Raw genomic sequence first — 12,204 nt, 5'->3', positions numbered from 1 at the left:
CCCAGGCTAGGGGTCCAATCAGAGCTACAGCTGCCGGCCTACATCACAGCTACAACGTGGGTTCTGAGCCATGTCTGAAACCTACACCACATCTGGCAATGCCAGATCCTTAACCCACTGAGCGAGGCCAGGGATCAAACCTGTCACCTCATAGTTCCTAGTTGGATTTGTTTCTGCTGTGCCACAATGGGAATTTCAACCTAGATATTTTTTAATAATTCTAAGTATAGCTTAGCATTTTTCTCCACGGTGGCCTTTTATGTTAAAAAAGTTTATTCCTACGTACTTAATATATTTTTGTTGCTATTGTAAAATGGTTTTTTTATTTAAAACTTTTGTATATTGCTTGAATATACCAATGAAATTGATCTTTGGATTATTTTGTCCTCATGCTTGATGCATTTCCTTTTGTAAAACATTTGTCTGGGAACTTGATAATAGTCTCCTTGGTAAATTGCAGTATCAAGTTTATATTAAATTGTTTAATGAAATTTTATATTTTAATTAATATAGAGTTACTAGTTATTATTGTTTTACCAAACACTATGAAAGATTTTTTTATTCCCCCTGAAGGAATGCTCTTTGTACATGTTAAAGAAAGCAGACTGGAGTTCTGAATCTCCTGTGGAGATTTCAAACAAAATGAGTATGTCCATGTTCCACTTTCAGAAATCCTGATTAGGTCCAGAACGAACCAGAACTCTTTGTTCTTTTAGAATTCTCCATATGATTCTGCACATCTCTATCTGAAACACACTGGGCGAGAAGTTGCTAAACAAACAACAGAAAGAATAGCCCAAAGGGGTGTTTGTTTGGAAGAGCATCTCATCTACAATTATAAGCATTTGTTCATCACCTAATGATATACTAATGTGAGACATCCACATCCACACCCCACATATAAACACACACCTAATATCCATATATGTGCATAATGTGAATTGCTTTGTGTTAAGTAATAGCAAGTGTGAATTTGAAGAGAGCGAACATTGTGAAAGAACCCATTCACAGTTTGGATGCTATGTGTTGGTTTGGTATCAGGATATTTGTATTAAACCTTAGACTCTAAACTCGTGGATATAGATAATAGGATTGGTGCTTGTCTAAGGTGGGGGATAGGAGCTGGGCAAAATGCATGAAGAGGATTGGAAGAGATGAGTTTCCAATTATAAAATGAATAAGTTATGCGGTTGTGTGTACACGATGGTGACTGTAGTTAATAATACTGTATTGCCTATTTGAAAATAGCTGGGGAGGGGTTCCCGTCCTGGCGCAGCTGAAATGAATACGACTAGGAACCATGAGGTTGTGGGTTCGATCCCTGGCCTTGCTCAGTGGGTTAAGGATCTGGCGTTGCCGCGAGCTGTGGTGTAGGGCACAGATGTGGCTTGGATCTGGCATTGCTGTGGCTCTGTAGACCCCTAGCCTGGGAACCTCCATATGCCATGGGTATGGACCTAAAAAGAAAAGATAGAAAAAAAAAAAAAAAAAAAAAACCCAAAAAACCAAGGAAGTAGCTGGGGAGTGCATCTTAAAAGTTCTTGCTGCAGGAAAAAAAAAAAAATGTTGGGAGTTCCCTGGTGGTTCAGTAGGTTAAGGATCCAGAATTGTCACTGCTGTGGCAAGGGTTTGATCCCTGGCCTGGAAACTTCCACATGCCTCATGATCAGGCCAAAAAAAAAAAAAAAGTAATTATGTGGTGACAGATGTTAACTGAATTTGTTGTGGTTGTCATTTTGCAAATTATACAATATTGAATCATTACATTGTACACCTTAATCAAATATAGTGTCGTGTCAGTTCAAAAAACACTTAGAATGCAATTTTGTCTTTCCCAGTTGGAGTCATTCGATGTCCGGTTTGCAGCCAAGAATGTGCAGAGAGACACATCATAGATAATTTTTTTGTGAAGGACACTACTGAGGTTCCCAGCAGTACAGTAGAAAAGTCTAATCAGGTAAGTGTATTAAATTGTGAATCTCTGGATCACTTTGCTGTATGTAGAAAATTGACAGAACCCTGTAAACCAACTATAATGGAAAAAATAAAAATCATTAAAAAATAAAGTTTTGGAGTTCCCGTCATGGTGTAGTGGAAATGAATCCGACTAGGAGCCATGAAGTTGTGGATTTGATCCCTAACTTTGCTCAGTGGGTTAAGGATCTGGTGTTGCCGTGAGCTGTGGTATAGGTTGCAGATGCGGCTCGGATCCTGCATTGCTCTGGCTGTGGTGTAGGCTGGCGGCTGTAGCTCCAGTTGGACTCCTAGCCTGGGAACTTCCGTATGCCGCAGGTGCGGCCCTAAAAAGACAAAAGACAAAAAAAATAAAATAAAAAGTAAAGTTTTGAATCTTTTGCCTCCTCTTAATTAGGTAGCATAAAACACTGGAGAGCTCTTAAAATAAAAGATGTCAGATGTATTAGACCATTATATGTATGAAGTTGTGTGATATTTTAAATGTGTATAAGAATAATGAATAATTCATCTTAAGGAATAAACAGTGCCAATACCAGAGGTCCTTATTCCACCCCAACCTTCCCTATTCCCTCAGAGAAAAACCTTGTTCTGTATTTGCTATTATGCCTTTTCACTTTTTTTTTTGGTCTTTCTTAGGCCCCACTCATGGCCTATGGAGGTTCCCAGGTGGGATGTCGAATCTGAGCTACAGCCACCAGCCTGCACCACAGCCACAGCAACTCAGGATCTGAGCCACGTCTGTGATCTAAACCACAGCTCTCGGCAACGCCAGATCCTTAACCTATTGAGCGAACCCAAGTCCTCATGGATACGACTCATGCTCATTACTGTTGAGCCATGACAGAAACGCCTCTCTCTTGGTCTTATTTCATTTCTGTGTAATTGCACTATATATTGACAGATTTTTTTTTTTTTAATTTCAAGCCCCTCCCCTTAAAGTTTTTTTTTGTTTTAACAGTAAACTATAATGATGTTTATGAAAAATTCCATGTTTTGATCAGTACAGTTTTACGTTTAATAATGTTTTCTTTTCTACATGCTGTCTTTTAAAGCCTCATTTGGGAGCATTGTCCAAGATGTTGCATTTAGAGTCCCGCTAGTGTTTTGTTTTGTGTTTTCTCCTCCTTCTGTTACTCACATGCAGAATGTTTCTCCTCGTCTCTTAAACCTAACGCACAGGTCCTTAGTCGGTGGGCTGTAGTACTCCCAGGGAGGTGAGCTCTGATGAATTCTACACTGTGTGCTAAGTATAATGTATCAGTGTACTTGGGGATCAAGAGTCGCTGATGATTTCTCTCGGCAGTTCCTCTAATTGGGAATAGAAGATCTGTGAAGGCTCTGAATCTGGTTATGGAAATATTATTAATTTAAAATGTCTAAGAGGTAATGTTTAGGACTCTTTGGTATTCACACAACTAAACTTCTATACTCGTCATTTTCAGCTTTTTGATTCCTGGGGAAACTAGGAAATTAAGAGTTTACTTTAAATAAACATAGCTGCAGCTAATGAAAGTACCTCTTTTTATTTCAAGAGTATCCATAGTTTTTCCTAAGGTGGCCTTTGTCAAAGACTAAAACAGGGCTTCGTTCAGGTAGTAAAACTTTGAATTGTTGTGAAACCAGCTTTAAAGAGTGGAAACATAATTATGTGAGTTTACAGTGTCCAGTACGTAAACCTTCTGAAAGTTCTCTTCTGAGAACTAACGATTTTGTCCCTCTCTTCTAGAGTGTCCTGTCACTTAGTTTCATACATGATGGTGTTTGTACTAGATAGTCTTTGTGAGTCATTTCACTGACCAGCTGTACTTTGTTAGGTGAACTCTGTTAAGGCTCAGTCCAGAAAATTCAAAGTAGCATAAATAATCAACAGGGTAGAGTAGTGATATGACATGCAGTGACAAGGGATGAGACGGGATGATAATTGAAGGGATTCTAATTTTATTTTATTTTATTTTATTGGTCTTTTTAGGGCTGCATTCGTGGCATGTGGAGGTTCCCGGGCAAGGTTCGAATCGCAGCTTAGCTGCTGGCCTACACCATAGCCACAGCAACTCGGAGTCTGAGCCACGTCTGTGATATACACCACAGCTCACGGTAACTCTGGATCCTTAACCCACTGACCAAGGCCAGGAATTGAACCTGTGTCCTTATGGATACTAGTTGGGTTCATTAACTGCTGAGCCACAGTGGGAACTCCAGAATTTTAATTTAAAAGTCAGATTTAAGAGTCTGCTTTATGTGTCTGTGTATCAGTTAGTTTTCAGTGTGTTTGTATTTACTTATTCTGTCACAAAACACAGTAGGAAGATGTTATAATCAATTCAACTTGAGAGAGAATCCTGTAGACATCTTCAGTGAGGATAGTGGGGATGGGGAGTTTATTAACTCTGGTTCCAGTATAGGGGTATTTTGGGAACGAAGACTGGAGGGGTTGATAATGCAGGATGAACGGGAGCTAGGGAGCACTAGGTGAGAGGTGGTGCAAGCCGAGCTAGCCTGGTGTGGCGACAAGGAAAGGAAGGTGGTAAATTACCGTCCGCATAGGACTTACTGTACCTGATCGAATGTAGAAGGTGAGAGAGGGCTCACTCCCAGGACGGTGGGGGCCTTTCACAGTGACCAAGGGAGCATCTAGGTAGGTAGAGGCAAATATAATTGGTCTTGCATGCAATTGAGTTTGCCCATAAGACTAAGGTGGAAATGGCATCTTTGGTCAGATTAGAGCTCTAAACACAGTTCCTAGGTAGAGGTACTTTTAGAGACTTTTTGTTATGGATAATTTCAAGTATTATTGTATAAGTGGGAGAGGAAGCAGTGTAGCATAATAAACTCCCATGTACCCATTACTTAGCTCGATGGTTACCAACTCTTGTTTTATGTTGAAGTTAGTCCCTGGCATTTTATCATCTAATCTTTAAATATTTCAGTGTTTATTTCCTTTTTTGTTTGTTTTGTTTAATTTTTTTTTTTTTTTTTTTTTTGGTTATTTTCACCCTTTATTGGGAATACAGGGCAGTATTACAGACTTGGATCATTAAATGAATAAATGTGGTGATACAGTATTGACAACAAGATGACCTGAATTCTGGGAGTAAGTGGTTTTCCAAGGAGTAGGAGAGAAAAGAGATGCAAGATCTTCAAAGGAGAAGCAAACCACTTACTCAGCTGCTGGAGGGTTCTGGCTTCAACTCATTAACGGCTGGAAGGAGTGCCAGTCCGAGTCAGCTGTCCATGATCCTCATCCCAGCAAATTGGAGCCTCCAGTTTCTCAGACTAATGGTAGATAGAAAAGGGAGTGACTCCAGACTAACTTCTAAGTTGATCTGGTTGACTCCGGAAGTGTCCTCCATGCATAAACTAGCAGAAGCCTGAGAGTGATGGTGGCGGTAAGGAGCCTCTCATGTGCTCCCAGTTACTGTATAGTGTGTGGAGGCTCGTAAGTGTTAGTCCTGCTAGACCACCTCATGCTGCCCCTCGAAGACCACCGGTACATTTATGCAACATGCCTGTCCTGGTTCCAGCTGCTACTGTGTTGGGGTCATCTTGTGCACCTCTTGTTTCCTCAACGATGACACCAAATGCACCATAGAGCAAAGCCAGAGAACCTGGAGTATTAGCCCAAAGCGGCCCTTGCCTAGTCACCATGTTCAAAATCTGTACGTTTCTTGGTTAGCACCAGGCCATGTTCTGGGTTTCTTTCAGTCTTAGCCACAGGCCATTTACAGCCCCAAATGCAGCCCCTGTCATACAACATCCTCCGATGGTAAAGGAGGCCAGTTCAGATCGGCCCCGGGTTTTATTAGGTCCAGTTGGAAAAATAAACGTATCTGTATCCTGCACAAGGTATCGTGGATCCACATTTAAATAAGGAGACCAAGGGTTCATACCACTTAGCCTGACTCTAGCCAGCTCCCCCAGCTCTTAAAAAGCCGGCCAACCCCCCTGGTTTTGTTGCTGCTTCCCCCACCTCCCTCCATGGTGTCACAGCAAACTGCCAGTCTGCTTCTCCCCACTGCCTCGGGCCGGGATCGGCTACGCGGAAACCCACGTACCACCACCTCCCTCCACACGATCTCACTGTTTCTTATGTAACACGATTTTTTTTGTAAACATAACTACCATATTAAATTCATAGGTAGAAAATTTATAGTAATTCCTTAATAGCATCAAACGGATAGACAGGGATCAAGGTCTCAAATCGTAGGTTTTTTTTTCCCTTTTTAAAAAAAAAAAAAAACAGTATTTGTTTCTATAAGAATCCAGTAAGGCCTATATAATGCACTTGGTTGATTTGTCTGAGATGTATCTTTTAATTAATCTCAAATTACGCATTGCCCCTTGGCCTTGCTGGCTTTCTTTTTCCTCCCTTTTAACATAATTTGTTGGATAAACTGTCTTGTCAGTCCAGTAAAGTTAGCCTTATTTTGAATTTTGCTGACCATCTCTATAGTCATTTGACATGCTTCCCTGTCTCCTGTATTTTGTGTAAACTAGTGATAAAAATCTAGAGGCTAGTTTAGATTGGAGTCTCCTTCAGTAAGGGGACATACGAATACTTGCATCCATATATCTGTGTATATTTCAAGCAGGAGGTGTATGATGTTGCATTGTTTTGTTTGTTTGTTTGTTTGTTTGTTTTTTTGGTCTCTTCTAGGGCCGTATCCGCAGCCTGTGGAGGTTCCCAGGCCAGGGGTCAAATGGAAGCTGTAGCCGCTGGCCTGTGCCACAGCCACAGCAATACATGAACTGAGCCTCGTTTGTGACCTGCACCACAGCTCACGGCAACGCTGGATCCTTAACCCACTGAGCAAGGCCAGGGATGGAACCTGCAACCTCATGGCTCCTAGTCGGATTCATTAAACAGTGAGCCATGACAGGAACTCCGCGTTATCTTTTTTTCTGATGTTATTGGCCTTTAATTATTACTGCCAAGTTGCCATATTTCTTTCTTTCTTTCTTTTTTGCTTTTTAGGGCTTCATCCTTGGCATATGGAGGTCCCCAGGCTAGGGGTCCAGTCAAAGCTACAGCTGCTAGCCTGTGCCACAGCCACAGCAATGCCAGATCTGAGCTGCATCTGCGACCTACACCACGGCTCATGGCAACGCTGTATCCTTAACCCACTGAGCGAGGCCAGGGATCAACCCCTCATCCTCATGGATCCTTGTCAGGTTCATTAACTGTTAAGTCAAGACAGGAACTACTACTGGCTTTGCTTTCTAAATTTTACCTCTTATCCTAGAAATCCCTTCCTAACAGTATGTGTAGTGATCCCTTACTCCTTTTTGCTGCCTAATATGGAGATTAAGTTTTAGATGGCATCCTTATAGAGTTGAGAGTTGACGCTGAGGGAATAGATGAGACTAATCCCCAGATCTAACAAAAATCTACAGAATCAGGGGAGGAGGAGTAGTGGTGGGATCCAGAGAGGCAATCTGGGAGAGAAAAGGATCTGCAAGTGTCAGGGAAGTAAGAATTGGTGGCACTGGAGTTCCCGTTGTGGTCAGCAGGTTAAGAACCTGACATAATGTTTATTATGAGGATTTGGATTTGATCCCTGGCCTTTTCAGTGAGTTAAGGATCCGGCGCTGCCACCAGCTGAGGCATAGGTCTTAGACGCGGCTCGGATGGAGCGTTGCTGTAGCTGTGGCATAGGCTGGCAGCTGCAGCTCCAGTTGGACCCCTGCCTGGAATCTTGCATATGCCGCATGTGTGGCCCTCAAAAAAAAAAAAATAAAAGAATGAGCGGTATCAAGCGTTGTTCACAATGTTGAAGACAAGAGCTAAGAAAAGGCAGGTTTGGGTTGTGGAAATGTTATCCAGGTATTTGGAATTTAGCTAATGTAAACCGCTGATTGAGGAGGGAAATTTTTTTCCCCAACCACAAATGATGTCATGGGGACTGTTTATATCTTGTGTACCTTTTTAATAGCTGTTCTCAGAGAATAGTGCCACCATTTACACAGGTCAGCAAGCTGGAAGCAGAGGGGCTATCCCTGCACCTTCTGTATCCAGTGCATCCCCCACGCCAGCCTGTTCTACTTCCCGATCTCCTTCATTCATCTCCACTGCTCCTCACTCAATAAACCCCTGAGAAGGACTTCTACTAATCTCCATGTCGAAACCCTTGCTTTTTTTCCCAATCTGTTCTCTACTTTGCAGGGACATTGATTTTTTAAATGCACATCTGTCTGTGTCACCTACTGACTTGAAAGCTTTTAGGACACTTTTTCAGACAAAGACCGATACTGTTGTGTGATCCTACTCGATCTGGCCCCTGCCTGCCCAGCCACCCGCTCCTTCTCTTGCCTGTCTTCCCCTTGATCTCTCCACTTCAGTCGTACTTGGCTTTCTGTCAGTTCTTTGAACCTGCCATATTCTTGCCAGAGCCTTTGGTACATGCTGTTCTCTCTGCCTAGAAGGCTTTCATCAGTAATTGAGGACTCCACTTTCATATCTTGGACAAATATGATCGCTTTAGAGAAAGCCTCGCCTGGCTCTCTCTGCTTGTGCTTTCCCCAGCCCTACAACCCCACTGGAATCAGATCACTTTCCTCCATCATACGTGCTGACAGCTTCTTTTCCTTGATGGCACTTCTCAATTTGTCGTTATATGTTAGTGTGATTATTATGTGACTTTCTCATGTTTAGTCTTCAGAACCACTCAGTAAAATCCATGTTGTTATCATTTATTTTATTTTGTTTTATTTATTTTTGCTTTTTAGGGCCGCACCTGCGGCATATGGAGGTTCCCAGGCTAGGGGTCAGATCAGAGCTGTAGCTGCTGGCCTGTGCCACAGCAACCCAGGATCTGAGACCTCTGTCCACCACAGCTCACAGCAACGCTGGATCCCTAACCCACTGAGCAAGGCCAGGGTTTGAACCTGCGCCTTCATGGATGCTAGTCAGATTCGTTAACCTCTGAGCCATGATGGGAACACCGCTATTTTAAAGATGAGCATTCTAAGTCACCTGCCCAAGACTGTTCAGCTAGTAAGTAGAGGAACTGGGATTTGAACCCACACTTCCATCTAGGAGCCCAGGTGTCAAAAGGGCAGGGACTGGGTTTGCTTTTTCTGATTGTGGTATCCTCAACAAATAGCATAGTGCCTGGAATATTTGACATTGAACTAGGGCTAATGTCTTTTTATTTCCATTTCATATGTTTATAGTTGAAAACATAGTATCAGTTTAAGTTTATGAACACGGGAAGGTAACTGACAGAGACAAGCATGCTTGGTATGTCATTAAAATATGATTACCTTTTCTTACATGTTGTGTTTTTATCTCAAAAATTGATGGGACATGTTTCTTTTATTAGGTATGTACAAGCTGTGAGGACAATGCAGAAGCTAATGGGTTTTGTGTAGAGTGTGTTGAATGGCTCTGCAAGACATGCATCCGAGCTCATCAAAGGGTGAAATTCACAAAAGACCACACTGTGAGACAGAAAGAAGAAGTATCTCCAGGTAATCGTTTTTTATCTCTTTTTTTCTCTATCCCTTCCATAGTCATTCTTCCCATACTGACTTGTTTAGATACACCAGTAAGTATTGAATATAGTTTGTATTTTAATACAAGGAAGTCTATGTTGTTTATAGTCTGTATTTGAATACTTATAAATGTCGGTAGGTATGAATAGATAAACTGTTCTGCTTTATATTTATACTCACCATCCTCATATAAATGCCTTATGTGAATGTATAGCAAATGAGGAAGAAAGTAGCTTTTAAAACTTTTTTCTTATCTTATTTTTAAGATGATAACAGATGAGCTTTAAAAAAGTTTTAAAACTTTTTTCTCTCTGATATTCTTATGGTAAGGCTGTTTCATGATATTTGTTCTATAAATGTATTTTTTATTATAGTAAAATATCTGTAACTTAAAATTTGACATTCTAACCATATTAAGTGTACAGATCAGTGGCATGAATTGTATTCAACATTGTTATGCAACCATCAGCACTTAGCTATTTCCAAAACTTTTTTAGCAGCCCCGCAAAGAAACTGTACCCAGCAAATAATGACTCCTTATGTCCTTCTCACCAGCAGCCCCCGCTAACTTCTAGTCCTGTGTCTGTCTCTGTGAATTTGCTTATTTTGGGTATTTCATACAAGTGGACATCCTACGGTATTTGTCCTTCATTGTCCAGCTTATTGTACTTATCACAATGTTTTCAGGCTCCATCCATATTGTAATGTTTGTCAGAACCTCATTTGGTTTTGTGAGTCATTAATATATCTTTGTTTAAAAATTAATTCACTGCTTTTTATTCATTGAGTCAAGTACTGTTTGTACACCTATTCTATATTCCAGAAAGTGTGCTAGATTAAAAAGATGAAATGGTGAATTAGACAGATACTTCCTGCCGTCCAGGAGTTAACAGTATGATGAAGACTAAACAAATTAGGAATCATAGTTCAGGCCTTGGGAGCACATGAAAGGAGTACCAAACTCAGATTTGGGGATTTGCATTAAAGGCCAAACCTGAGGCTTCAAGGATGAATAGAAATTCATTACAGGAAGGAGAAGGGTGGGCAAACTGAAGCACATGCACACATTTCCAGAGGGGGATGTTGAGTATAGCTGAATAGTAAGATGCAAGAGGAAGAGTGGTAAGAGCTGAGGACGCACAGGGAAAGGAGAGTGTCACTTCTGAGATCACTGATGAAGAGAAGACACAAAGGAGCAAAGGCCAGGTATAGACCCAGGTAACTATAATAGATTAGTGCTAGAAAGACCTGCTTTTCTGTGAAGGTAGGCAGTTATTTAAAAGGAGAGCAGAGGACATAGGACTAAAAAAGTAAAGAATGTGAAGGATTCCACATTCCAGTTATTCTTGGAAATAATTCCAGTTAGAAGAGAGTTGAGCTTTGGATTGCATAGTAGCATCAAGGTTCCGTTTGATACAGTTCTTAAAACTTAATCTGTCAGTTCTCGCCAGTCTGATGTGGGGATAGAGAAGGACCAAACTATTTAGGGTTGGAGATTAGCTGGACTGGTGTTCTTGAATTTCCGCAGGGTGAGAGATGCAGAAAATGCCAAGCCTTGGCATGAATTATTGGGGATGTTAGCTGTATGAAGGCAGTGAAGTTGATGGTGTCAGCTGACAGGGTGAAAGAAATGATTAGGGACTAGCAATAGCGATAGCTACAGTGAGAGTAGTTAAGAATTGGAAGCTGAGAAAGCAGAAGTTATTAAAGTGGGATGTTTGAATTTATGATTACAGAAATGGAAGAGCAATGGACAAGAAAAAAATCTAGGATGAGACCATGATGTGTAGTAAATTGAATAAGTAGCTAAAATGAGGTGCAGGTTTTCAGAGATGAAAAAGTCTGAGAGGCTTGTGATACTCTGGGGACTTCTAAATCATCCAGGGTGTTGATGAGACTTAGGCTAGGAGGATGACTGTGAGTCAGAGTCTAAATTCCTCATAAATAAAGGAAGTCTATAAATGGGTGACTAATGCCTTAATCGTCTACATCAGAATCTCAATAAGTATTCCTGAGGAGCCGACGCAAAGCAGGCTGTTGCAAGCCAGCTAAGGAGGTGTGGTCACCCTGCCTACTGTGATGCCCAGATGGCGTGAACCTTAGGGAGAAGAGTGCAGGGAGCTATGACAGTACTGATATTGAACCAACTATACATTCATTGTTGGAATTAATTCCATTTAGTCTTTTTTTTTTTTTTGGTCTTTTCTAGGGCCTCTCCCGTGGCATATGGAGGTTCCCAGGCTAGGGGTCTAATCGGGCCTACGCCACAGCCACAGCAACGTGGAAACCAAGCCTCGTCTACTACTTACACTATAGCTCACGGCAGTGCCAGATCCTTAACCCACTGGGTGAGGCCAGGGATCGAACGCACAACCTCACGGTTCCTAGTCGGATTCGTTAACCACTGAGCCATGACGGGAACTCCTCCTTTCAGTCTTGATGTCTTGTGCTTTTAGTATTCTTTTAATGTATTTTTCTCTACTTGGTTATTTTTCCTTTTTTCAGAATTTTATTTATTTTTCCCTTCTTTTTGATATGACTAGATAGTAGGTTACCTTTTCGTTTTTATCTTTAAATTTATCTTAGTTACCCTCTCTATACATTTTAGTTCATTTTATATTTAATTTCTCTCAACGTAGCTTTGTATTCTACTTATTTGTATTCTCGTTTTTCCATTTAACATTGTAACATAAGCCTTGCGGAGTTTTATTTCCACGTTGGATAACTATTAATAGC

At 41.2% G+C, this 12,204-nt stretch overlaps 1 protein-coding gene and 1 pseudogene across 4 annotated transcripts in view; one reads left to right on the top strand and one right to left on the bottom strand.

Annotated features, from left to right (window-relative positions):
- Nucleotides 1-12,204, top strand: part of TRIM24 (tripartite motif containing 24) — a 96,261-nt gene that overhangs the window by 33,498 nt on the left and 50,559 nt on the right. For all 4 annotated transcript variants that reach the window (XM_021079189.2, XM_021079187.2, XM_021079188.2 and 1 more), the window contains 2 exons: nucleotides 1,839-1,957; nucleotides 9,297-9,444. In XM_021079189.2, the coding sequence (XP_020934848.1) occupies nucleotides 1,839-1,957; nucleotides 9,297-9,444 (267 nt within the window). The remainder of the gene's footprint in view (nucleotides 1-1,838; nucleotides 1,958-9,296; nucleotides 9,445-12,204) is intronic.
- LOC110257617 (mitochondrial import inner membrane translocase subunit Tim23 pseudogene) lies at nucleotides 5,335-5,954 on the bottom strand (annotated as a pseudogene).

This window comes from Sus scrofa, chromosome 18 (assembly GCF_054392235.1).
Source record: "Sus scrofa isolate SSC_HxYL_T2T_F1_AM1 chromosome 18, Sscrofa_HxYL_maternal_Yorkshire_Landrace_v2.0, whole genome shotgun sequence".
Classification (NCBI taxonomy): Eukaryota; Metazoa; Chordata; class Mammalia; order Artiodactyla; family Suidae; genus Sus; species Sus scrofa.
This window is presented reverse-complemented; position numbering and strand designations above follow the sequence as displayed.